At 52.3% G+C, this 27888-nt stretch overlaps 1 protein-coding gene and 1 long non-coding RNA gene across 3 annotated transcripts in view; one reads left to right on the top strand and one right to left on the bottom strand.

Annotated features, from left to right (window-relative positions):
- LOC123371335 (meiosis 1 associated protein) overlaps positions 1 to 27439 on the top strand; it is a 92492-nt gene extending 65053 nt beyond the window's left edge. For both annotated transcript variants that reach the window (XM_045018812.1, XM_045018813.1), the window contains exons 5-10: positions 1255 to 1428; positions 10871 to 11021; positions 13652 to 13793; positions 19571 to 19777; positions 25021 to 25179; positions 26033 to 27439. In XM_045018812.1, coding sequence (XP_044874747.1) covers positions 1255 to 1428; positions 10871 to 11021; positions 13652 to 13793; positions 19571 to 19777; positions 25021 to 25179; positions 26033 to 26179 — 980 coding nt within the window. In that variant the 3' untranslated portion in view covers positions 26180 to 27439. The remainder of the gene's footprint in view (positions 1 to 1254; positions 1429 to 10870; positions 11022 to 13651; positions 13794 to 19570; positions 19778 to 25020; positions 25180 to 26032) is intronic.
- On the bottom strand, positions 402 to 12143 carry LOC123371336. Its single transcript, XR_006579766.1, has 3 exons — positions 12001 to 12143; positions 10695 to 10785; positions 402 to 527 (listed from the first exon to the last, which is right to left on the bottom strand). It is a non-coding gene; the product is annotated as an uncharacterized LOC123371336 (long non-coding RNA).
- Positions 27440 to 27888: the final 449 nt, after the last annotated feature.

Genomic DNA, 27888 nt, shown 5'->3' on the forward strand with positions numbered 1-27888 from the left:
GCGGGAGGTCCAGCCGAGCCGCGCGACCAGCGGACCCTCCGCAGTCATGCCTGCGACAGGTCCGGTCCTCCCGCGGCTCGGGGGCGCCTCCCAGGCATGACTGCTTGGGGCGGCCAAATTTGTAGAGCCGCCCCTGGCAGTATAGGAGGACTGTGACCAGCATTAGTCAGGAAGACCTAAGTTCTAATTTCAGCTCTGTCATTGACTCTAAGACCCTTTGCAACTTTCTGCCTCAGTTTCCCCATCTGTAAAACGAGGCAATGATATCTACTCTCCTTAGGAGTTGTGAGGCTGTATCAGGGTCTACTTTAAAACTCCCACTTCTATTCCATGAACTTACCACCTGCATGTGTTTTTACCTTTGCCTTGAACACTATTTTTTTGCCATGTAAAATATCCTAGGCTGGTGTGGTGAAGGCCCTTGTAACCAGAAGTGTAGAGGCATACATGTGCATAAGCAGCATGGCCTAGGGGAGCACTCCTTGTGGTCAGGCATTGACTCTTCTTGCTGCAGCTATTGGGCTTCCCTGCAAGAAAGAGAAGCTGGTACTGAAGCCATTGTGGCAAGTGAAGAGGAGTGGGTTGAGTGCAAGTGGGGTGTGTGAAGAGGTGCTGGGCAGAGTAACCCTTCTGAGCAGGAGCCACTGCTCATTAGTGAGGATAAGAGGGGTGAGTGGAGCCCCACTCTAGGAGGGGGGCTCCACTGTCTCAGGCTGCTGTCTTCAGGCTGCTGTCTCCTGAAGCTCCCCAGTGGGGATGCTAAAATGGCCAAGACGTGCTCAGATATCCTGGTTTAAAGCTGATGGTGAGCCGCATCACTTGGGGTACAGAGAACCAGTAAACTAAAATAAGTGGGCCACATTCGCTCCTCAGTTACACCCCGTAGCCCCCACTCCTCAGCAAGCCCCTCTGTCTAATGGGGAGAATGTCCCCTCCCCAGGAGACCAGGAGGCTAAACGAACAGATGGCTTGAGAGCATTGAGAACCTTTGATGGAAGGTGCCATTTAAGTACAAACAAACTGGGAGTAAGGAAAGTATATGAGCCATTGAGACACCAACACACCTGCTCAGAGTGGCCACAGATGGTTCGTATGGTTCTGAGGCCTCTTCCCAACTGGGAGAGTCTTGGGGACTGTCCTAGTATAATTTCAACAAACATCTGTCTGGGGCGGTGTAGGTATACTTGGTCCTGCCTCAGCACAGGTGAACGGTCCCTTCCAGCCCTAAATTTCTATGATTCTCTCCTTCTGCAGACAGTGCGATCCTGGGGATGGACATTGACCTTCAGACCATAGAGAATGACGTTGTCAGCTTGGAGACTCTCTTTAAAACCTGGCTTCATGATCATGGCACAGACAGAGAGCAGCTCCATCTCCTCCTTCCTTCAGGAGACTTCCGTCACTTCACTGCCCCCAGGACAAGTCTAAGTATTTCATCTTCTCTCCCCCTCAGCCGTGGCCCGCTGACTCTCACTGGCCCACAGATCACGCAGGCCTGGGGCACAGTCACCACTCAGCAAAGTGACAGAGTCCAGCATTCTATTGTTGGCTGCAGCTAATACCATAGTTGAGGCTGAAAAAGGCAATTGATTTAGAATGCCCCATTTTCAGGTGCCATCATCAGGCATCTCCATTGGGACTGAAGTGTCTCAGGTCTAATTCTCAGTTACACCTGACTCCTTTACATTCTAGCACCATAGAGGTGCCTTGACGTGAATGTGCATTTACACCACCTCGGCAGCCCAAAATGTGCCTTATAACAGTGTAAAGGAGCCTTAGTGTAGCAGAGAATCAGACATCCTCATGAGGAAATATTTTAGAAAATGTGACCCAAGTTGGTTCAGCTGGTTTTTAAGAACATAAGAACGGCCAGACTGGGTCAGACCAATGGTCCATCTAGCCCAGGACCCTGTCTTCTGACAATGGGCAATACCAGACCTTCAAGGAGAGTGTACAGAACAGGACACTTGGAGGGATGCATCCGTCTTCCCTTCCTGGCTTCTGGCAGTCAGAGGTTTAGGGTCGCCCTGAGCATGGCGCTGCATCTCTGACCATCCTGGCTAGTAGCCACTGATGAACCTCTCCTCCATGAATTTATCTAGTTCTTTTTTTGAACCCAGCTATACTTTTGGCCTTCACAACATCATAGAATCATAGGACTGGAAGGCACCTCGAGAGGTCATCTATTCCAGTCCCATGCACTCATGGCAGGACTAGGTATTATCTAGACTATCCCATGGCAACAAGTTCCTCAGGCTGACCATGCATTGTGTGAAGAAGTACTTCCTTTTGTTTGTGTTAAACCTGCTGCCTATTAATTTTATCAGGTGACCCCTAGTTCTTGTATTGTACCATTCACTTTTTCCACGCCTTTCATGAATTTATAGATGGATTTATGTTTGACAGTGTTAGAAATAACACTTCCTGTGCTGATATATTATGCTTAGTGGGGGCCAGAGCAGCACATAGATAGGTGTCCTCTTACAAAATGGTTCAATCTGTTCATATAGTACTGAAGTAATTGTCAGATGGTTGAAATTTGGAGCTACCAGAAGTTACGTATTAGGGTGAGTACAAAGTAAAGTCAGTAAGGAAAACGCTATTTTCCTTACTGGTTTCACTTCAGTCTCTCAATGCCGTCCACAACACCATGGGCAGCCCTCCCCTTAATATCCACCACCCACCCTCAAGAAGTTCTTCTTCGAGTGATTGTTCACGTCGATTCCAATTAGGTGTGCTCGCGCCGCGTGCACAGTTGTCGGAAACTTCTTCCCTTAGTAGCTCCCTGGAGCGGCACCCTCATGGTGCTCAATATATGACCCTGCCAACCCGACCCCCTTTCAGTTCCTTCTTACCATCCGTGGTGGTGTTGGAACTGCATTAGCTTGCTTGCCTTCAAGTCTTCCCTTAGCCATTCTTAGTTCTTTAAAAAATTTCTTTATTTTCTTGTTTTAGTTATTGTTAGTAGTATAGATGGTGAGTGGATCATTTCCCCCTCACCTCACCTTGGGCTCCAGGGCATGCCTCAGGCCCAAGGATTTAAAACTTGCGATGTATACAAGAAACCTATGCCCATCAGTGACCCTCACGACTCGTGCTTGAGGTGTCTAGGGGAGGTGCACCAGTCCAAGCACTGCAAGATCTGCAAGGCTTTCAGGCCTAGGACTAGGAAGGAACATGACTTCTGTTTGAAACAACTACTAATGGGAGTCGAACTCTGTCCTGCAGCACCCAGCCGCCAAGCCCTGGGCCCAAGCTCAGTGCGGAGCACCCTGGCGTCGGTCCGCGAACTAGTACCGAGAAAGAACTCTGGTGCTAGAGACCTTCGGTACCAAAGATCCCTGGCACTGCAGCATCGTGCGGCGCCCCAGCACCGGTCGACATCCCCGGTGCCCCTTAAGCGCCATAAGGCGGCCGACAGAGGGCGCTTTCCTCAGAGAGCAAGACCATCCGGGGAGATGCCCCAGAGGAGGGACTTAACTTCCAAACAGCAAGACCCCGTGCTGTCAACTCCGGCGATCCAGTCGGCACCATTGAGTCTGGCATCCAGTGACTCTCAAGTGGAGCTCGACTTGGTGGAGGAGTTGGAAGTCACCTCCACCCCATATACTTTCGAGGCAAACCAGCAATGCTGAGGCCATCTTCCTCTCCAGACCGGCACCATTCACGGTCTACTTCACGCCCGGCATCAGTCCCGGTACATGACAGTAAGACGCAGGGAGCACATCGCTTGGGATCTCTGGCACCGGGGAGTCAGCACCAGTCACAATTGCCCTTCATCACCTGGCACCGTGATACAGCACTGGAACATAGGAGCCGCTCCCCAGCACCGGTCTAAATCACGGGAAAGCTGGCACTGTTCATCTACACGGTTGTCACGGCACCGATCTCCGACTTCCTCCTCTCGGCACCGACCGCCAGTGCAGGGATCCTCAGGTCCGCTGTGGTTGTCGCCCTCGTACTTTGAGGACGGCTCCTACTACTCACAGCATAGTAGGCACAGGTCGGACAAGCGCGGGAGACACGCTCCTTCATCCTGGTAACCTCAATGGCCACCTAACATAAGAACATAAGAACGGCAGTACTGGGTCAGACCAAAGGTCCATCTAGCCCAGTATCTGTCTACCGACAGTGGCCAATGCCAGGTGCCCCAGAGGGAGTGAACCGAACAGGCAATGATCAAGTGATCTCTCTCCTGCCATCCATCTCCATCCTCTGACGAACAGAGGCTAGGGACACCATTCTTACCCATCCTAGCTAATAGCCATTTATGGACTTAGCCACCATGAATTTATCCAGTTCCCTTTTAAATATTGTTATAGTCCTAGCCTTCACAACCTCCTCAGGTAAGGAGTTCCACAAGTTGACTGTGCGCTGCGTGAAGAAGAACTTCCTTTTATTTGTTTTAAACCTGCTGCCTATTAATTTCATTTGGTGACCCCTAGTTCTTGTATTATGGGAATAAGTAAATAACTTTTCCTTATCCACTTTCTCAATATCACTCATGATTTTATATACCTCTATCATATCCCCCCTTAGTCTTCTCTTTTCCAAGCTGAAGAGTCCTAGCCTCTTTAATCTTTCCTCGTATGGGACCCTCTCCAAACCCCTAATCATTTTAGTTGCCCTTTTCTGAACCCTTTCTAGTGCTAGAATATCTTTTTTGAGGTGAGGAGACCACATCTGTACACAGTATTCGAGATGTGGGCATACCATGGATTTATATAAGGGCAATAATATATTCTCAGTCTTATTCTCTATCCCCTTTTTAATGATTCCTAACATCCTGTTTGCTTTTTTGACCGCCTCTGCACACTGCATGGACATCTTCAGAGAACTATCCACGATGACTCCAAGATCTTTTTCCTGACTCGTTGTAGCTAAACTAGCCCCCATCATATTGTATGTATAGTTGGGGTTATTTTTTCCAATGTGCATTACTTTACATTTATCCACATGAAATTTCATTTGCCATTTTGTTGCCCAATCACTTAGTTTTGTGAGATCTTTTTGAAGTTCTTCACAATCTGCTTTGGTCTTAACTATCTTGAGTAGTTTAGTATCATCTGCAAACTTTGCCACCTCACTGTTTACCCCTTTCTCCAGATCATTTATGAATAAATTGAATAGGATTGGTCCTAGGACTGACCCTTGGGGAACACCACTAGTTACCCCTCTCCATTCTGCTGCACAATGGCCCTTCTGGACCCCCTAGGCTTACCATCAGGCCCAGGGCACCCCTTCCAGGGTTTCTAGATCGGTTGCACCAGGGCATCACCAGGCACGGTCACTGGTGGACAGAACCATCCCTCCTAGCACAGAGGCGCCTCTATCCAGACCACCCCCGCATACTACAGAGAGCACATCAGAACCGGCACCAGATCCATCCACATCCAAGGTCCCGTCAGACCACATTGAACCACTTAGCACATGGTGGGCCATGATGACTGTGTACCTCCATTGGGCTCTTCATCTTCGCCTGATGAAGCAGTGGCCAGAGTGTCAACTTCAGGTCCTCCGCCCATCGATCACAGGGCCCACCAGGACGTACTCTGCCGCATTGCCTGTAATATGGGCCTACAGGTGGAGGAAGTCATTGAGCCAGAGAACCCGGTGGTGGACATTCTTACGTCGGAGGGTCCTTCCAGAGTGGTGTTGCCAGTAATTAAGACTATTGGCAACAATTATAGTGCTTTGTGGCAGACTCCAGGCTCCATTCCACTGACCGCCAGGGATATGGAAAAAAAATACTTTGTTCCCTCTTAGGGTTATGAATTTTTGTTCTCCCATCCACACCCTTGCTCCCTTGTGGTCTCTACAGTGAATGAGAAGGAGCAGCAGGGACAACAAGCACCAGCTCCTAAGGCCAAAGAGGCCAAATGGATGGACCTCTTTGGCAGGAAAATTTATGCTGCAGGGTCTCTACAGCTGAGAATAGCTAACCAGCAAGCTATCCTCAGCAGGTATCATTTTAACTCGTGGGACTCCATGTCAAAATATAAGGAGTTACTGCCCACTGAGTCAAAGGCTGAGTTCTCAGCTCTGGTTGAGGAGGGAAAGGCAGTTGCTAGGACATCCCTGCAGGCCTCACTTGACTCGGCTGACTCTGCAGCATATACCATCACCTCGGGGATGGTCATGAGGAGAACAGCTTGGCTCCAAGCATCCGGGCTTCCCCCGAAGCTCAGCAGACCCTGCAGGACCTTCCCTTTGATGGAGGGGGCTGTTTTCGGATCAGACAGATTCAAGGCTTCACAGCCTTAAGAATTCCAGGGCAATGATGAAATCTCTGGGGATGCACACACCTGCTACCCAGAGAAAGCCTCAGCCTGTGCAACAGCAGAGGCAATACCAACCCCACCTGAGGCAGGATACTTACTGCCAGAGGGGCAGGAATTCCAGGCATTGGCCTTCCAACCCTCCCTCAGGCCAAGGGCAGAGCCCGACCAAGCCATCGTTGGGACGCAAGCAAGAGTTTTGAAGGGACAACCGAGGACGGTGTACCAGCCATGATTACAGATCCTTCCCCCCATTTTTTGAACCATCTATCCCACTTCTACCATGCATGGTCCCATATAACATCAGACTGCTGGGCTCTTCGCACAGTAGAAGTGGGATATTCTCTCCAATTCTGCTCCTCTCCACCCTCCCATCCCCCTTCCCTGTCCCTCAGGAGCTAAGGGGCAAGGGATTCTATTCCTGCTATTTCCTAATTCCCAAGGCAAAGTGGGGTCTCAGAACCATCTTAGACCTGCGAGGACTCAATCAGTTCATGGTAAAGTTCAAGTTCCGCATGGTCTCCCTGAGCACAATTATCCTTCCCTGCATCTGGGGACTAGTACGCTGCCCTCGACATGAAAGATGCATACTTCCCCATAGCCATCTGGCCGCCCCACAGACGCTTCCTGAGGTTCATTGTCAACCGCATACATTATCAGTTCACAGTGCTCCCATTCGGGTTATCAACAGCCCCCCAGGTCTTCACCAAGTGTATGTCAGTCGTCGCAGCCTTTCTCTGGAAGAGACAGATGCAAGTGTACTCCTACATAGACGATTGGCTCCTGTGAGGGTGCTCCAGGGAGCAGGTGGAATCCCACGTCCAGTTAGTCAGAGAGACCTTCCAGAGCCTGGGTCTCCTCCTCAGTGTAGACAAATCGATGCCGTCACTCACCCAGTGACTAGAATTCATTGGGGCTGTACTGGACTCGGTTCAGGCAAGAGCCATCCTGCCACAACCCAGATTCCAAACACTGTCACACGTCATCCAGATGCTCAGACAATACCCCACCACCATCGCGAGGACATGCCCACCTCTTGGGACACATGGCAGCATGCACCTATGTGGTGAGGCATGCCAGGATGAGGCTCAGACCATTCCAGGCGTGGCTCACTACAGCTTATCACCTGGGTTGGAACAGTCTAGACTCGGTAGTAACAGTACTGTCACGAGTCCTAGGCACCCTAGCATGTTGGTTGGACCCTTGCATGGTCTGTGAAGGAGTCCCCCATTCATCACCCCTCAACCATCCATCACCTTAGTAATGGATGTGTCAGACCTCGGTTGGGGGGCACACCTAGGACACTTATAGACTCAGGGCATGTGGTCGCAGTCTGAGATCCTGCTCCACATCAATATAAAGGAGCTCAGAGCAGTAAGACTAGCCTGCCAGACCTTCCATACAATATTGCAAGGTCACTGTGTGGCGGTGCTGACCGATAACACCACTGCCATGTTTTACATAAACAAGCAAGGAGGAGCCTGCCCTGCCCCTCTCTGTCAGGAGGCTCTTCACCTGTGGGAGTTTTGTGTAGCCCACTCCATTCATCTGGAGCATCCTATCTCCTGGGAGCATGCAATGAGCTTGCAGACCACCTCAGCAGGTCGTTCTGCAGTCACAAGTGGTCTATCCAGATGGACATCATCCACTCCATCTTCCAAAGGTGGGGGTTTCTCCAGATAGACCTATTTGCCACCAGGAGCAACAGGAAGTGTCCAACGTTTTGCTCCTTCCAAACACACAGCCTGGGATCAATCTCAGATGTGTTCATGATGCACCTCATGGCCTGGAAGCTTCATGGTTAAATGAAGGGAGCTCCAGTGCATGGAATCAGTGAGGGAGGTGCTCCTTGGTAGCAGGGCCACCTACCTGGCCAAATGGAAACGGTTTTCATGCTGGTGTAATCTCAATCGAGTATCTCCACTCCAGGCATCTATACCATTCATCCTGGACTACCTCCTACACCTGAAGCAGCAAGGCCTGGCTGGATCGTCTATCAAGGTGCACCTTGCTGTCATCTCACCATTCTGCTCCGGAGAGTGGGGGCATTCAGTCTTCACCAGTCCTATGACAGGCCTTTTCCTTAAGGGCCTGGAACACTTATACTCTCAGTCTTGCCCATCGGTACTGACGTGGGACCTCAGTCTGGTCCTAGCTAGGCTTATGGGAGCCCCATTCAAGCTGCTCACTACATGTTCCCTTCTGTATCTCTCGTGGAAGGTAGCCTTTCTGGTTGCCATCACATCGGCCAGGAGGGTATTGGAGCTAAAAGCATTAACCTCTGACCCCCACTACACAGTCTTCCACAAGGACAAGGTACAACTCAGGCCACACCCAGTTTTTCTCCCCAAGGTGATATCCCAATTCCACCACAGCCAGGACATTTTTCTACCCCAAGCCAAATGCTAATGCACAGGAGCAAAGGTTCCACTCATTAGATGTGTGGAGGGCATTAGCGTTCTACACTGAGCGCACAAAGCCTTTCAGGAAGTCAAATCAGCTGTTTGTAGTGGTGGGGGACTGGATGAAGGAATTTCTGGTCTCCTCACAGCGCATCTCTTCCTGGATTACAGACTGTATCCGTACCTGCTATGACCTCGCCAAGGTTCCAGCCCCAGCTATAACAGCCAGCTCGACAAGGGCTCAGGCCTCTTCCACCGCTTTCCTGGCCCAGGTGCCCATCCAAGAGATCTGCAGAGCAGCTGCCTGGTCCTCGGTGCATACCTTTGCCACCCACTATGCCATCACACAGCATGTTAGAGACGATGCAGCTCTCGGTAGAGCAGTGCTCCAGTCAGTTATTCCTTAACTCTGAACCCACCCCTGTGGGAGAGCTTGGGAATCACCTGATTGGAATCGACGTGAACAATCACTTGAAGAAAAGATGGTTACTTGCCTTCTTATAACTGTTGTTCTTCAAGATGTGTTGTTCACGTCCATTCCAAACCCACCCTCCTTCCCCTCTGTCAGAGTAGCTGGCAAGAAGGAACCAAAGGGGAATCGGATTGGCAGGGTCATATATTGAGTGTCATGAGGGTGCCACTCCAGAGGGCTCCAAAGCCGACCCAAAGGGAGCTGCTAAGGGAAGAAGTTTCCGACAGCCATGCATGTGGTGCGTACACACCTAATTGGAATGGACGTGAACAACACTTCTCAAAGATCAACAGTTACAGGAAGGTGAGTGTGTGTGTGAGAAATCATTAGAAGATTGGAAATCTGAATTCTTCCTAAATGCAGCAGAACTGGGTGCTTTCCCCCAGGTAGTTATTAACTATATGGTCACACCTGCATTGCCACTGGAATCTCTGAGCAGATGGCCCTACCCCTCCTCCCGTCAATGCCTGTGTGATACAGGGCCATTTTTTAAATTCACGGCATCTTATTGCCATAGCAGCAGGAGCACACTTCTACCCTCCACAGGCATTGCAAAGACAGCTCTTATCTGACCGGGTCCAAACCAGAGACAGTATATGGCACGCTCTCTTGCACATTTCCTTTAGAATGGATGTTTCAGAAGTTTATTTTTGCCCTTTCATTTAGGAGGGCACTGTCCTCCAAAGCTGTATTTACAGGCAGGAGCTGGCACTTATTCTGATTGTTTGTGAAAAATGGATTTTGCTCCTTTGCTCATTTTGAATCTCACACTTAATACACTGCCTTGTTGGAGCTAAGGCCTGGTCTACACTAGAAAATTAGGTCATCTTAACTATGTCGAAACCAAACTAATCCCCAGTGTAGACAGTGCTAGATAGACGCAAGAATTCTAGCTATCACCTCTTGGCGGCACAGCTGTGTCACCGTAGCTTTTCAAGTGTCAGCAAGCCCTAAGAAGGGAACCAAAGCCAAGAGTTTCCTCACCTCTGCATAGTGTGAGGTTAGTTGCATCCCCAGAAGAGAAAAGATAAGCAAGATCCCTTTGGACGCGGAGCAGATGTCACCCTAGTGATGGGATTTCACAGAGATTAAGTAGCTATCACTCTTCAGAGCTGAAGGGGGAAACAACAAACAGAAGACCCTAAGGGAAAGAGTGGGCTGAGACCCCATTATGAAGCTAGGACACTGCCTCAGCTTCACTTTCCTACAGCTGTTCAGAGGATTTCCTTTCTTTTTAGCTAGAGTTTCCCCTGTCACCAACAACCATTTTATTAATATCTCAAGCAGGACAAGGTCTCGCTCTTTGTTTCCTCCTTCTATGTGAATGACTTATGAAGAGAGACTGACTAGAGAGGTGATACTGCTTAGTGGTCTGCTCCTGGGTTGAGGAGCCAAGTGCTCCTGAGTTCTAATCTGCGCTCTGCAGCTGGCACACTGTGCCTGTTATTGAGCTGACTCAGCAATCCATCCATTTTCAGGAAATCATTTCTGCACATGCCTAAAAATGTCTTCTCTGTTTAAAATGGGAGTAATTATTTTTACCTATCTTGTGAGGGAGCAGGGATCATTCATTAGCTAGACAGTGTTGTCCTTGTGTCCCATACTTCGGTTTCATTGTTCCCTGTGTAGTTGCCTGTCAGTAAACAATATTATGTTAAGTATCAGAATTTTATGTTAGTTGTTATATTTCCAGTCATCTTTGCCAAATCTCTTTGTAGCATGTGTGAAATGTGATATTCAGGAGAGACTGCTTAGCCCAGCTCTGCTTCCTGGGGCAGCTGATGTCACAGTGAGAACAGATGATGTCAACACACCGTACCAGATGGCAGCCTCTCCAGCTACAACACTGTATAAACTCAGAGTCATAAAGTACGTAACGCACAAGCCCTTTCTGCAAGAGGTGCAGAGTTTGTTTAAACAACGAGGAGTCCTTGTTTTTGCTGATACAGACTTAACACGGCTACCACTCTGAAACCTCCCACAGATTAAGTGAATGGAACAATCATCTCCCTGGGATGCAAGATGCAACCAGGCGCACAGCATGACACCATCCACAGCAGTATCAGGATGCTTCTGCACTGTCACTGCGTGGTGTTGTAAAAACCAAAGTGTTCATTGCACCACAAGACATGCCAGGTAGCACATAGCCCAGCTTCCAGAACAGTAGAAATCCCAAGCACAGCCACAATCCAGCAGTAGTTAAAGCCCAGAGAGATGAGGCTGTCCAAGCCCCTACCTGCACTCCCCACAGATCCTGCCTCCCAGTGCCACACTCAGGCATGCCCCCTCACCTCCTTCTCCCTGCTATCTTCCCTATCCTTGCCCGAGTGAGGGGTTTGTATTTTAAAGTCCCCAGACTCCTCCCCTCTCCTAGCAGGCTTTGCCATGAAGGGAGACAGCCAGGCCCTCCCTTCCCCCACTCTGACAGGAGCCCCACATGGCTCGCTCCTACTGTGCCCCATGCCCTGAATCCAGCCCTCAGGTAAGAGGTAATACTGCCCGAGATCTACTCCCATTCCCTGACACCTGGTGGTACTGAGGAAAGGGGAGCTCTGAGCCCCAATCGTGGGGTTCCACATCATAAATAGGGAGTAGGAGTGTAGATTACTATTGAGCTCTGATTTGTTCTTCAGAGGCCTTTTCCTCACTCCCCAGTAACAGCTTGTCCTGTCGCACGTGGCATGGGAAAACTGAATCTCAGGAGACAAGCGGGGAGACAAACCCACAGAAGGAAAGAGATGCAAGAAACAACAGGAGGATGGGCTATTTGTACAAAGCAATGTCGCCAGATGGCCCATCTCTGGCTTCTCCCTCCCTCTCCAGAGTTCAACTCACGCTGTTCATTTACCTGCATTGAAAAGACGGAGTCACGTTATGAGCAATCTTGTCACGCACTCTTAGGTTACGGACTGAACAGGCTGAAGCCAAATGCTTTTTGAGAGCCAGAGCTCCCCCTAGTGACTGGAGCTTAGCAAATGACGATGCCGTGACATCATTCTGCAAAGGAAAAATTAGCAATTAGCATAGTAGGACACCAGACAAGCAGATACTTGAGGCTGTTATTCCACCACCAGGTACAATAGCAGGAAAAACTCCCAGCTGTAAATGTAGTACAGATACTTTGTCAGGCTTGCCAGGGCGGAATCATGGCCCCCAGCCCCTGTTGCGAATGAGTTAGTAGCTGGTCCCACATACAGTTTGGTCCTGTACAGTCCAGTGCCTGTGTGACATGGTGATGGGAAAGCTACAAATATCTGAATAAGGCAGTGCTATTTTTCTCACGCCTCGAAGTCAAACGTACACTTCTCCTTCCCATCAGTAATAATAATTAATAATGATAATAATAGAGACAGGTTCTTTTCTGGGGCTTGTGCATAGAAGGGATTTTATTTAATTAATGAACAGCTTTGTATGAATGATTTTACAATCCCTCCCAGTCACCTTTGTATAAATTTGTGATTATACCAAAGATTCATTAAAAAAATACTTAAAACATGTATACAACTGTACATGTTCAAAGCACTTACACATATTGACTAAACATCCCTTTCCAACCGCCCATGAGGCTACAGAGGGAACACTTCAGACACCACTAAAAAGCAGCAACCTCTGGGGTGAGATACAGCAGCTGTTTAACAGCACACAACATCAGAGTTTAGGATGGAAAGTGAAGGAGAATCATGATCCAGTTGAAATTGTTTAGGAAAGAATGTCATTGCCTGAGCTGGGATGTGACTGGGACACATGAGTGGTTAGTATTTATAGCTCATACAAAAGAGGGCACTATCAGTCACATAGTATCAGAGGGGTAGCCGTGTTAGTCTGGATCTGTAAAAGCAGCAAAGAGTCTTGTGGCACCTTATAGACTAACAGACATTTGGGAGCATGAGCTTTCATGGGTGAATACCCACTTCGTCAGATGCATTCACCCACGAAAGCTCATGCTCCCAAACGTCTGTTAGTCTATAAGATGCCACAAGACTCTTTGCTGCTTTTATCAGTCACATAGTGTGGGGTACTCGATTCTGTGCTGACCAGACAGAATAGCAAACCCTGCCTTTGTGCAGCAGCTCAGCTTTACTCCGAGCTCTCCTAGCAAAGTAGTGAGCAGACCCACGGAAGATGGTGGTATGGCTGCTGGTACCAAGGGCTGAGGGTTGGATTCCCCCACCCATCCCCAGCAGTGTGTATTTAGGACACTGGGTATGGGTTGGGTCCCCTCCAGGAAGGTGAGTGTTTAGGTCACTGGCACCGGGTGTGGGTTGGATACCCCCACCTCCAGTGAATGTTTAGGCCATTGGCATCAGGTATGGGTTGGATTCTCCACCCCCCCACACACACACACACCAGTGTGTCTTTAGGGCACTGGCACCAGGCGTGGGTGGGATCCCAGACCCTGCACCACCACCACACCCCAGGAGTAAGTGTTTAACAGTCAGTTTCTTTTGCTATGAGTTGAGCACAGATAGTCTTCACCAGGTTGCCCTTTGTTTTTGCAGGGCTCTGAAGGCTGAAGGGGTTTGTGAGTCAGCGCTGTTTGGGCTTCCCTTCATCATTAAACCTACGAGTTGTTGGCAGCTGGATTGGGATGAGCTGGAGATGAACCAGCACAACTTCCATGCTCTGTGTCACAGCTTGCTGGTGAGTGCAAGCAAGCTGCGGTCTGCATGGGATCTGTGACTGGGGCAAAGGCAGGCATCAGTCTGGGGGGGAAGAGTCCAGCCTGCTCCAGGAGAGCTGTCCCAAGGACCTGCAGCTTCTGTGTTTAGTCCACAACTGTGCCTGTGAGTTCTTCCAGCAGATGCACTGGAGCTATTCTACAGCAGATGGCCAGAGATAGAGGGCTCTTCAGCCTAGCAGACACAGGTATCACAAGTACCAATGGCTGGAAGCTGAAGATGACAAATCCAGACTTGAAATAAGACACACATTTTTAACGAGGTGTAATTTAAGAAAGGGGGGGAAAGTGATCCAGGCACCTATTATTGTGACCTCAATAGTATGCAAGGTTTTAGAACAAATTTTGAAGGAAAGAATATTTAAAGACATGAAGGTAAATGGAAAATAGGATGAAATGCAGCTAGATCATGCCAGACTAACCTGATATCTTTCTTTGATAAGATAACTGATTTCTTAGACAAGATAAAAGCTGTAGATCTAATCTATCTGAACTTCAGAAAACCATTTGATACAGTGCCACATGAGAAAATATTAGTTAAGGTAGAGAAGACGGTAACAAGTACAGGAATTGTAAGGTGGGCAAGAAGCTGGCGGAAAGGGAAATGACCACAGGCTGGAGGGACATTACTAGTGGAGTTCCTCAAGGACTGGACTTGGGACCGAAGCTGATGTAATATTTTCATTAATGAGATTGGTACAATAGGCAGGAGTGTACTAATGAACCATAGAAATGTAGGGCTGGAAGGGACCTACAGAAGTCATCAAATCCAGCCCATTGTACAGAGATAGGACCGAGTAACCCTAGACCAGCGTTTCTCAAATGCAGATACCGTGGCCACATGTGGCCACCAGGAACTTTTCTTGTGGCCACAGCCTCCTGGGCGGTGATTGGGGGGGTGGAGGGACAAAGTAGCGACACCTCCCCATCCCTGTTGCTCCTGGATGCACCGGCTTGGTGTTGGTTGCTGAGGCCACCAGCAGGGGTTGGGCCCTGCCCCCCTCTGGAGACATCTGGGGCACAACACTGGAGGAGCAGGCAGCAGGTGAGTTCCCCACCTTACCATGGGTGGTGGGGCTCAAGCTTTGGGCTTCTGGGGTGGCAGGACAGAAGGCTCTGTCCACAGGACTTCAAGCTCCAGCCCTTTGCTGCCTCCCCTAGCCCCCCACTATCCCCTCCCATCGCCCCTGGCCCCCGCTACCTCCCCCGACACCCCCATCCAGGGCTTAATTTGTCCCCAGGATTTCCTGGGCTGGGTAAGTCTGCTGTGAAAAGTGATACCTGTTAACATCACTTTTCATAGATTCATAGATTTTAAGGCCAGAAGGTACCATTGTGGTCATCTAGGCTGATCTCCTCTATAACTCAGGCCATAGACCTTCCTCAAAATAATTCCTAGAACAAATCTTTTAGAAAAACATCCAATCTTGATGGAAAAGATGCGGGAGAATCCACCACAATCCTTGGTAAATTGTTCCAGTAGTTAATTACTCTCACCATTAAAAATTTACACCTTAGTTCCAGTCTGAATTTGTCTAGCTTCAACTTTCAGCCATTGAATCGTGTCATACCTTTGTCTTCTAGGTTTAAGAGCCCATTATTATATATTTGTTCCCCATGTAGGTACTTGTAGACTGTGATCAAGTCATCCCTTAACCTGCTCTTTGTTAAGCTAAATAGATTGAGCTCCTTGAGTCTATCACTACAAAGCATGTTTTCTAATCCTTTCATCATTCTTGTGGTTCTTCTCTGAACCTTCTCTCATTTATCAACATCCTTCTTCAATTGTGGACACCAGAACTGGAAAACAATATTAAATCAGTGGTTGCATCAGTGCCATATACTGAGGTAAAATAACCTCTCTACTCCTACTCACGATTCCGCTGTTTATGCATCCCATATTGAATAGTACTGGACCCAGGACTGACCCCTGTGGGAACCCACTAGATACAGCCTTCCTGTTTGACAGCAAACCACTAATAACTGCTCTTGGGGTATGGTCTTTCAATTAGTTGTGCTCACATCCTATAGTAATTCATCTAAACCACATTTCCCTAGTTTGCTTATGAGAATGTCACGAGGACTGTGTCAAAAGCCTCACTGAAATGAAGATCTATCGCATCTACTGCTTCCCCCTGTCCACTATGCCTAGTGAACTTTGATGATGACACAAAGTTGGGAGGTATTGTCAACACAGAGGAGGACTGGATTATCATTTAGGAAGAAATGGATGACCTTGAGACCTGGAGTAATAGTAATGGGATTAAATGTAATAATACAAACTGTGAAGTCATGCTGCACTTAGGGACTAGTAGGAATTTCTGCTATAAGATGGGGACTGATCAGTTGGAAATAACAAAGGAGGAGAAAGACGTGGGTGCATTAGTCGATCATAAGAGATGGATGGCAGGAGAGAGATCACTTGATCATTACCTGTTAGGTTCACTCCCTCTGGGGCACCTGGCATTGGCCACTGTCGGTAGAGAGGATACTGGGCTAGATGGACCTTTGGTCTGACCCAGTACGGCTGTTCTTATGTTCTATGTTCTTATGTTATATTCTTATAAGATGACTATGAGCCACCAATGTGATGCAGCCATGAAAAAAGGCAAAGGGAACTCCTAGGATGTATGAGGTGAGGTATTTCCAGTAGAGATGGGGAAACATTAATCCCATTGTACAAAGCACTGGTAAAAACCTCATCCAGAATATTGTGTACAGTTCTGGTCATGCATGTTCAAAAAGATGAAATCAAACTGCAGCATGTGCAGAGAAGAGCTAGTAGGATGTGTAGGGGAATGGTGGGCTGTTTTGTGAGAGAAGAGTAAAACAGCTTGCCTTGTACAGTCTAGCAAAATGAAGCCTGAGAAGGGAAATGACTGCTCTCTATAAATCCGTCAGGGAGTTAACTGCAGAGAGGGAAAAGAGCTATTGAAGCTAAAGGACAGTGTTAGCAAAGAATAAATGGGGATAGACTGGCTGTGAGTAAATTTGAGATGGAAATTGGAAAATTTCTAACCCTCAGAGGAGGGAGGTTCTGGAACCATCTCCCAGTAGGAGTAGTGGGGACAAGAAACCAAACTGGTTTTAAGATGGAGCTTGATAAGTTTATAAAACAGACTGTATGATGTGGCTTCCTGACTTCAGTGTCCTAGGGGGTCCCTTTCACTCCTATGTTCTCAATTAATCACTGGAACATAAGAACAGCCAGACTGGGTCAGACCAAAAGTCCATCTAGCCCAGTATCATGTCTCCCAACAGTGGCCAATGCCAGGTGTTTCAGAGGGAATGAACAGAACCGGGGGGGCAGGTTTGTATAATTTTTGGTGGTGCCCAGAATGGGTCCAAGTCCTGCCCCCCAACACACACACCTGCCTAAGGCTCTGGGAGGGAGTTTGGGTGCAGGAGGGGGTTTGGGATGCAGGCTCTGGGAGAGAGTTTGGGTGCAGGAGGGGTGCAGGCTCTGGGAGGGAGTTTGAGTGCTAGGTGCGGGCTCTGGGCTGGGACAGGTGGTTGGGGTGCAAGAGGGGGTTTGGGAAGAGGTTTGGGGTGCTGGGTGCAGGCTCTGGGCTGGGACAGAGGGTTGAGGTGTGGGAGGGGGTGCAGGGCATGGGGCTGGGCCGGGAATGACTTTGGGGTGCAGCAGGCAGGCTGCTCCAGGGCTGGGGTGGGGGGCCAGAGAGGACTCCCCACAGCCCTCTCCCCACTGGCAGCAGCAAGCTCCGGGGGGGGCCCTCCCCGGTCCCCCCAGCATGACACTCACCCAAGCCCCACCAGGCTGCTGCTCAGGAGGTCCAGCCAGGATAAGCCCCCCCTCCCCTTGGAGTCGCCTGCCAAGCCGGGGGCTGCCATGCACTTCCTCCCTCCACAGGCGAAGCCGCCGCCTCAGCCTGCCCGCGGCACCACTCCTTTGCAGCCGTCAACGGCTGGCGAGGGAGCGCAGCGCGGAACTGCAGGGGGTAGCCACCCGCTGCCCAGCGCAGGCAGGGACGCTCTGTGGGTGTGTGCAGGGGCGGCAGATGGGGCCGGGGTAGAGACCTGACCCCGAACATTGGTGGAGCCGGGCCCCCAGACCCTGAATTTGCTGGAGCCCGGGCACCATGGACCCATACAATTCGCTGCCCCAATCAGAACAGGTAATTATCAAGGGATCCATCCCATCGCCCATTCCCAGCTTACCAATGGCTGCAGTAGATTCTCCATCACTGGAAACTTTCAATCCAGCTTGGATGTTTTTTCTAAAAGATCTGCCTAGTTCACCCAGGAATTAATTCAGGGAAATCCTTTCATAGAATCATAGAATCTCAGGGTTGGAAGGGACCTCAGGAGGTCATCTAGTCCAACCCCCTGCTCAAAGCAGGACCAAACCCAACTAAATCATCCCAGCCAGGGCTTTGTCAAGCCTGACCTTAAAAACCTCTAAGGAAGGAGATTCCACTACCTCCCTAGGTAACCCATTCCAGTTCTTCACCACCCTACTAGAGAAAAAGTTTTTCCTAATGTCCAACCTAAACCTCCCCCTCTGCAACTTGAGACCATTACTCCTTGTTCTGTCATCTTCTACCACTGGTCTGTGCTATGCAGGAAGTCAGACTACATGTTGAAAGTTATCTCCTATGGCCTTGGAATCTATGAATGAAGCAGTAAAAAGCAGAGTTCCGGATCCCAGCCTGGGGAGCAGGGTCTCTCTGACCCAGTTGCTATACAATTCAACAGCAGGGCTATTTTCAACACTCAGTCTGGGTGATGGAGCCTGTTACAACCTGGCCCGATACCACTCTGTATGGTCACCAGGTTGTGGATGGACGCAATCACTTGGTCCCACATGCTTCTAAGCCAATTGGGTGAGGACAGAGTCTAACCTCTGTTACTAGCTCTGGGACTGTACTGCACATTCCTGGGCTCAGACCTCTCTTGTCCAAGACCCTCCTTTGGGACATGGGGCACCACTTCCCACTCGCCCTAGACCATTAAAACAGTGTCGGGAACCAGCCAAGCCCTCCCACTTGCTTACACACACTTCCCTGGAGCATCACTCAGGCTGTGGTGACACTGGGCTTCTATTTTAACCCCTGCAGAAACAGCGCGGCAGGAAAGCAAGGAACACAGGCTTAGTAAAGGGATTTCTTGACCATAGAAACTTTACTCTGAAAGTCCTCAAGAGTTACAGATCTTTGGAAACAAAACAAAAGTCCTGAGACACCCCTTCTCCTGCTCTCAGCTCACCCCTGAGTCTGGAGTTCATCCCTTCTGCCCTCTCTCTCCTTTCCCCCTTCTTACCTGTGGTGATGGCCAGCCCCCCCCCTGCCAAGAGCAGAACCCCCTCTTACGTAGCCTGTTCCATTGCCATGTGCACCATGGGGATGCTCCAGCCTCTCACCCAGTACTTGGCCCACCTGTACCAATGTTCCATTGGTTCTTAGGGGTTGGGCTGCAGATGAGCAACAGAGTCATCAATGGCTCCAGATTGTAGCCTTGTTGGCTTCTCTGTGATAGTCCTTCAAGGCAATAGCAAGCCCCTTCCAGAAAGGGCGCCGTCTCAAAAGCAATGCAATAAGTTGCACCCAGGCAACTTTAGACTTGAGTTCAGCATCTAACACAAAATGGAGTTCATAATCTGACACAGATCTATCCGACTCTGCTACAGAGCCCCTCAGCCCCTGCAATGAGCTGGTGCTGAGGGAAGCTGCCAACCCCGCCTGGTTTCACTGATAGCATTGCTTCTGGCTTTTGATTTTAGAAAAGGGACTGGATGCTTTTGGCCAAACGTGAGCCACAGAGTGTGAGTCCAAGCTGGAGCATCACAGTGAATTCCTACTATGTCATCATCCCCTCTGACTCCTTCACGCTGCTCGTCAAAGCCATTGCAGTCAGAGAACTCCTGCTGCCATGCAACGTCCCAGCCCTCCCTGCTGACCTTCCAGAGACAGCACTCAGCACCATAGAGGCAAGTGACGAATGGCTGCACACAAGTTTAGATAATGAGGCAGTGCAGGTTCTGCACGTACAGGATACCAGCTGACTAGTAGAGAATGGTACATCCAGACACAGACATGTCACTTATGTGCAAGATGTGCTGGGGGGGGGGCTATCCCTCTATTGGCTTGGAGGGCAAGGTCCTCACATCCTCTCACTTGCATTGCAGGTGCAGGCCTATTGACATGAATAGGATTAGCATAAATAAGTCATTCCCCCCATACTCTTCCTCCCCTCATGGGTTCAGGCTCTTGCATTTTCCCAATACATGTCTGGAAGCAGAGCTTTGCTTGTATTCCGGCTCTGCTTCAGGTGCATCGACTAGCTGGGAAACCCAGGGCCCTGCTCTTGTGGCCTGGCAGGTGAGCGAAGGAGGAAATGGTTATCTAATGTTTTGGTTAGTTGCAGCTAGGAGTATCCAGGGCCCTCAGCAGGATTTAGAAAGGCAGCCGATCTGAGCAGCAGAACTTTTCCAGACCAGTGGAGAAACCCTGTCTGAAAACTGTGAAGACCTGTGTATGAGAGGAGACAGACGGAGAGGCCTGTGTCTGAACACCCACGTGTGAGGGCAGAGAGCGGAGAGGTCTTTGTCTGAACACCCATGCGTGTTTGGAGCCAGAGAGGCTTGTTTCTGAACACCTGCGTGCATGAGAGGAGCCAGAGAGGCCTCTGTCTGAACACCTGCCTGCATGAGAGGAGTCATAGTGGCCTGTATCTGAACACCCATGAGTGAGGGGAGACAGACAAAGAGGCCTGTATCTGCACACCCATGTGTGAGGGCAGAGAGAAGGAGAGGACAGTGTCTGAACACCTGTATGTGAGGGGAGCAGGAGAGGTCTTTGTCTGAACACCCGTGTGAGAGGGAAGCTGGAGAGGTCAGTGTCTGAATATCCGTGTGAGAGGGATCCAGAAAGGCTTGTGTCTGACAGAGTGACCAGGAGACTGGTTTTCAACCAAAACACCCGGTCAAAAAGCAGTTGACTGTCCAGTTGGCGGCTCCCTGCTAGCCTCAGCGTGGCTCCTGGCAAGCCTCCAGCATGTTCCCCCATGGCCAATGGGAGCTGCAGGGGCAGCGCCTGCGGATGGGGCAGTGCGCGGAGTCACCTGTCCGCACCTCCATGTAGGAGGCGGAGGGGGGACATACTGCTGCTTCCAGGGGCTACTTGAGGTAAGCACCACCTGGAGCCTGTACCCCTGAGCCCGCCCTCCCCCACATCCCAACACCCCTGCCCTAATTCCCCTCCTGCCCTCCGCACCCCTCGATCCCAACTCAGTGCACCCTCCTGCATCCCAAACTCCTCATCCCCAGCCCCACCCCAGAGCCCACACCCCCATCTGGAGTCCTCACCCCCACCCCCATACCCTAACCCCCTGTCCCAGCTCTGATCACGCTCCTGCCCTCTGAATCCCTTGGTCCCAGCCTGGAGCACCCTCTACACCCCATACCCCTCATCCCGAGCCCCACCCAGAATCTGCACCCCCCCAGATAGAGTCCTCACCCCCCCCAACCTTAACCCCCTTCTCCAGCCCTGTACCCCCTCCCATGCTTGGAACCCCGCAGCCCCAGCCCAGAGCCCCCTCCTGCACCCCAAATCCTTCATCCCCAGCCCCACATCAGAGCCCGTACCCCCAGCTGGAGCCCTGACCCCCCCACACCCCAATCCCGTGCCCCAGCCCAGAGCTCCATTCCACACCCTGAACCCCTTATTTCTGGCCCCACCCCAGAACTCACACCCCCAGTCCCGAGCCCATATATCCTCCCAACCCCTTGCTTCAGCCCAGAGCCCCGTCCCATACTCCTAACCTCTCAGCTCCACACCTCACCCCGGAGCCCTCTCCTGCACCCAAACCCCTCATCCCTGGCCCCACCCCAAAGCCCTCACCCCCTCCTGCACCCCAACCCCCTGAGCCCGCTGATGAAAATGAGCAAGTGAGTGAAGGTGGGGAGAGCGAGCAACAGAGGGAGAGGGGGATAGAGTGAGCAGGGGCGGGGCCTCAGAGAAGGGGCAGGGCATGGGCGGGGCCTCAGAAGTCAAGGGTGTTCAGTTTTGTGCAAATAGAAAGTTGGCAAGTGGCAACCCTAGTGTCTGAACAGCTCCCCTCACACGAGGGTGGAGAGGCCAGTGTCTGAACCACGCGTGTGTGAGGGGAGCCGGAGAGGCCAGTGTCTGAACCACGCGTGTGCAAGGGGAGCCAGAGAGGCCAGTGTCTGAACCACGCGTGTGCGAGGGGAGCCGGAGAGGCCAGTGTCTGAACCACGCGTGTGCGAGGGGAGCCGGAGAGGCCAGTGTCTGAACCACGCGTGTGCAAGGGGAGCCAGAGAGGCCAGTGTCTGAACCACGCGTGTGTGAGGGGAGCCAGAGAGGCCAGTGTCTGAAACACCCTCGTGTGTGAGGGGAGCCGGAGAGGCCAGTGTCTGAACCACGCGTGTGCAAGGGGAGCCAGAGAGGCCAGTGTCTGAACCACGCGTGTGCGAGGGGAGCCGGAGAGGCCAGTGTCTGAAACACCCTCGTGTGCGAGGGGAGCCGGAGAGGCCAGTGTCTGAAACACCCTCGTGTGTGAGGGGAGCCGGAGAGGCCAGTGTCTGAACCACGCGTGTGCAAGGGGAGCCAGAGAGGCCAGTGTCTGAACCACGCGTGTGCGAGGGGAGCCGGAGAGGCCAGTGTCTGAAACACCCTCGTGTGTGAGGGGAGCCGGAGAGGCCAGTGTCTGAAACACCCTCGTGTGTGAGGGGAGCCGGAGAGGCCAGTGTCTGAACCACGCGTGTGTGAGGGGAGCCGGAGAGGCCAGTGTCTGAACCACGCGTGTGTGAGGGGAGCCGGAGAGGCCAGTGTCTGAACCACGCGTGTGTGAGGGGAGCCGGAGAGGCCAGTGTCTGAACCACGCGTGTGTGAGGGGAGCCGGAGAGGCCAGTGTCTGAACACCCTCGTGTGAGGGGAGCCGGAGAGGCCAGTGTCTGAACACCCTCGTGTGAGGGGAGCTGGAGAGGCCAGTGTCTGAAACACGCGTGTGTGACGGGAGCCGGAGAGGCCAGTGTCTGAACACCCTCGTGTGTGAGGGGAGCCAGCTGGAGATGCCTGTGCCTGAACACCTGTGTGCGCGTGTGAGGAGTGACAGACCGAGAGGCCTGTGTCTGAACTCCTGTGTGCAGTGGCGTAGCCAGGTTCTAAGTGCAGGGGGAGCAAACATAAAAAAAGTGCCCCCCTTGGCTCCTCCTCTGGCCGCTCCACTCCTCCCCTGCTGGCTCCTCCTGCCATGCTGCGGCCATGCTGCGTACCCCCTCGGAGGGGCTTGGTCCGGGAGGTAGCTAGGCCAACCTGTTTCAAGCCTACCCCAGGCCTTGCTCTTGAGCATTACTGCCCGGCCGGCTATATACTCCTCGCCGCATGCGATGCTGCGCTCAACTCGCAGCTCCAGCAGCGCTACCACGGCTGGCTAGCATATATTATTCACTGTAATTCTCCTCCCTGCTGGTCGGGTTAGCCTCTGTGTTTCCCTCATTCAGGCTGGGGGCTCTCTGGGGCAGGATGCCTTGGTGAGGGCCCTGCATAAACCTCCCATCCAGTATCCATCGCATAGCGCAGACAGGTGAAGAGTGAATGGGTCACAGCAGACGTAGCCCGGTGGCAGGAACGCAGGACAGGTCCCCCAGCAGAGCGTGCCACAAGCTGACAACAGCCGCGTCTCCCAGTCCCTGCCATTATTCCTCCCTCTCCGATGGGCTCTCCCAGGGTGCCACCGACCCCTCCACACCCTCACAGATGGGGCTCGGCCTGCTCCACCCGGCTTCCACGCGGGAGAGGCCCCGGCCTGATGCGGTGCTCGCAGCTGCTTCCTATGCCCAGGAAGCACCCCTCAGACCGTGGCCTAGGAGCCTGAGGCACTCCGAACCATGCAGCCCTGATCGAATCCCGCTCCACTCACTTTAAATGCTGCACCAAAGCCTCCAACGGCCAATCCCGCACCCGGCACGTGCTGCCACTGCCGCCTCACCTTCCTCCACCCAGCCACCGCGGAGTAAGAGGTACGGGTCGGCCCCAACTGCGCCTGCGCTCCAGATGGTGTCACCATGTTCCCCTTCCCCTGCTGCACATGCATCTTGGTGTCCCCGCTGCCGCCTTCCCTCCCAGATCGTGTGCCACCGCGAGACCTCTGAGCCTGTCCCTCCGCAGGGAAGCGGAAATGCTTCCACTGGACGGGATGGGACGGGAGGGTAGTGGCCCGATCGAGATCAAGCCAGCATGGGGTGGCCACGGTGATGGAGGAGAGAAGGCGCCGGAGCTGGTAGGAAGGTTGGGAGGGAGGAGACCTTAGAGCGGCCCCCTAGGGAAAGGAACAGATTCCTGCCCTCCAGTGCTGGGAGCCCTGCTCCAGTACCGAGGCCAGGCCTTCTGCGGTTGGTGCTGCTCAGGGTGCACTTTGCACCCCACCGCCCAGATTGCTGGAGCAGCAGCAGCACCATCTGTGCCTGGGCAGTGGAAGCGCCTCCTCCCGTCCCTCACTTTCTTCTCCCACACTCCGAGCCGGGCACCCCGCTGCAGCTCCAGGCCGCGAAGCCGCTGGCACTCTGCCTAGTGCCAGAATGTCTTGAGCTGCCACCACAGCAGCTTCCCTCCTCCCACTGCCGAGCTGAGCCGCGCCACACAGGGAACCAGAGCTCTGGCAGCTGCATCTCAGACACCCCGCTCATTGGCTCGCCCACCGCTGACCTCACTGGAATAGCTCACGCCCACCGCCGGCCTCGCCTGGGGATTCTTTATTATAGGGGTGCCTGCTGGCGCCATGGTAACCCCTAACTAAGGTACCGCTTTTGAAAAATGTGCTGAGGGAAGCGGCTGCTTCCCCTGCACCCTGCTAGCTACACTACTGCCTGTGTGTCATGCTTGCTCACGGACAGCAGGCATGGTTACCAGGCCCAAAGGCAGAGAGACACGCTCACAGGGGAAGTGACATCTGGCTCATGCTAAGTACAAGCCGCTATCCATGTGGGGTGAGGGAAGGCCCAGATAAGGATCAGGACCTGCACAATTTCATCAGCTACTGTGGTGGACCTGTTGGGTCCCCCTCTGCCTGGAATGACTGGAAGGAGTGCATGTCATTCAAGCAGGAAAGGAAGGTACAAATCCTCACATCCATTTTCTGCCACCTCAGAGCAGGAAGCTGGGCACTCACGTGCTACCAGCTGGGACCTGTGTGTCACTTCTCTCTGAACAGAGCGCCTTGAACAGTCTGGAAGTAGAACCTAGATACAACCCCCTCGATGTGAAAAGCAACCTCTACAAATACCTGGTGAGCGAGTTCTCCAGACCCCAGTACCGGCAGCAGGCCCAGCCCAAGGAGCATCGCTCAGGAGAGCGGCATCACTCCAGACAGGTACAGGTCTTGCCCACTGGTTGGCTTGGGGAAACCCTACTCTGCCTGAGCACTGACCAAGCAGCTGAGGTGCTGAAGGCTCTGAGCAGGCATGATGCTGGGAGGGAGGTGGAAACAGGCAGAAGATATGTCCTCATTTTGCGCAGGGCCACCTGCTGCTCTGGGGTGATACGCGGGCCCCTCAGTCAGCTCTCACAGGTGCACTAAGCACATGCTCACAATAGCTTGTGACTAAGGGGTGTGGCAGCTTCCTCTTCACCAGTAGTTCTCAAACTTTTGTACTGGTGACCCCTTTCACTGAGCAAGCCTCTGAGTGCGCAGGGCCGCCCAGGGGGGAGGGGGGGCGACAAGTGGGGCAATTTGCCCTGGGCCCCACAGGGGCCCCCACGAGAGTTTTTCAGGGCCCCTGGAGCGGGGTCCTTCACTCACTCTGGGGGCCCCGGAAAACATTCATGGGACCCGGGTCCCCAGAGCTTCTTCTGCTCTGGGGCTTTGGCGGCAGTTTGCGGCGGGGGGGGTCCTTCCACCCCAGGACCTGCCGCCAAAGTGCCCCAAAGACCCGCGGCGGCGGGTCCTTCCACCCCGGGACCCACCGCCAAAGTGCTGGGTCTTCAGCGGCAGGAAGACCCCAGGCCCCCTGAATCCTCTGGGCGGCCCTGTGAGTGCGACCCCTCTTATAAATTAAAAACACTTTTAAATATATTTAACACCATTATAAATGCTGGAGGAAAAGTGGGGTTTAGGGTGAAGGCTGACAGCTCACGACCCACTGAGGGGTCCCAACCCCCCAGTCTGAGAACCCCTGCCCTGAGCCCTCCGGAGACAGTACTCACTGTGTGTTCCTGCATTACAGCACCTGAGCAAAGCCAAGGCCACGGTAGCTCCCCTTCCTCTGGCTCCCCCGCCGCCCAAAGCATTCCGATCATCTGCTGCAAGGAAGGACGCCTGTGAGCTCCCTCTCTTCTCCGATGAAGACAGTGAATTCCTGGGGAGCATGTAATGACAAGGGCCTTTCTCTATTACAAGCCCAAGTGTTGTGAGACACCCCCCCCACACACACACACACGCCGTCCTACCCCAGCGCACACGCACAGCAGACCCCACCACACGTTCATGTCACTAGGCACTCACAGCTCAGCCTGTTGCTGGCCCCAATGCTTGCCAAGCACCACATGTGCCAGCACAGGACAAGGTCAGGCAAGTGCTGGGCCTGCTTGGCCTTGCTGTGAAAGACGCTTCCCACCGTTCAGTTTCTTGTTGTTCTACAGTTTTGTTAGTTGCTGAGACAGTCCCCAGGGAGCCTGCTCCCTATGGGCCCCTCTCTTGCCATGACACCCATTGCTACCCCACACCGCATCCCCCATTCATGTCAGTGCAGCACACCACGTGGCCTCATTGGATGGGTTCTGAGAACAAGCATGCACATGCTGGCATAATCCCGAAGCCCAAGGACCAGGATTTGCATGCTAATGCGGGGAAGAGATCTTGGGGTGAGCGGTGACCACAGGCCTCCATGCAAGGGCCTTGGCGCATGCAGAGGTGCTAGCCAGAGGCAGCTTGGGGGTTACTCCCTGCACAGGCTGCAATGCTTCGCAGCCGTAGCCCTGCCCGAGCAGGCTCCTTGAGCTGGGTTACAAGTTTTATCTGAGGTCCCCTGAGTCCCAGGGCAGCCCCACACCTCCCTTGCAATTGGCTGTGTGCCACTGAGGTTACCCAACACACCACCATGATCCCCATGTCTTACACCACGGTCCCCAGGAGTCAGCAGCAGAGACTGGCAGTGCCCTGGGCTAGAACCCCTGCTCCCAGGCCACTCCAGCTGGGAAAGTTCCTTCTCTCTGTGCCCCTCTGAGTCCGCTGGGGCTGGGCTGCAGATGGACAGTGATGGAAGCACAGCTTACCGGTGGTCAGCTCCCTGCACAGAATTCTGGCTCTGGGGCCAAAGGGATGGCGTGGAATTTCCCTGAGACCTTCTCCCCAGTACACAACTAGGGGCTAGGTCCACCCGAATTTCAGCTCAGGTGCCAGTTAGCAGTTCCCTGCAAAAGCAGATACTGGGGAGAGAGTAACTCCCTGGCCTAGCACGGAGTTGGCCAGAGCTTTGTGTTTATTGGACTTCAGGGTAGTTTCCAATTAGGGCATCACTGGGGTTCCTTGCATGCCCGTCTGAGCACCCAGGAGCAGTCAGAGCGCTGTGTACAGGCCAGAGCAAATCTGAGCCTCCACACTTTTATGGTTCAACAATAAAATTATTTAGCATGATGACACCTATGTTGCCTGTAGTGGATAATTTGCACCTTATAGAGCATTCCTACCCTTGTCCTTGCTCTAGGGTGACCAAATGGGATGAAGAAAATATGTGGGACACATGGGGGGGGAGGGGAGTCCCACCGGCAGAGCAAAACAAAAAACAACAAAAAAACGGAGTCCCGACGGCAGAGAGAGAGAGAGAGAAAGAAAAAACGGAGTCCCGCCGGCAGAGAGAGAGAGAGAGAAAAAACGGAGTCCCGCCGGCAGAGAGAGAGAGAGAGAAAAAACGGAGTCCCGCCGGCAGAGGGGGGGGAAAAAAGCAAAAAAAAAAAAAAGCAGAGTCCTGCCGGCGGGGGGTGGGGTGGCGGGGGGAAGAAGCAGAGTCCCGCCAGTGGAACAAAATAAAACAAAATCAGGAGTGCGAAATACCGGGACAAATTGCATCCCGACCAAACATCG

This window comes from Mauremys mutica, chromosome 5, assembly GCF_020497125.1.
Source record: "Mauremys mutica isolate MM-2020 ecotype Southern chromosome 5, ASM2049712v1, whole genome shotgun sequence".
Lineage (NCBI taxonomy): Eukaryota > Metazoa > Chordata > Testudines > Geoemydidae > Mauremys > Mauremys mutica.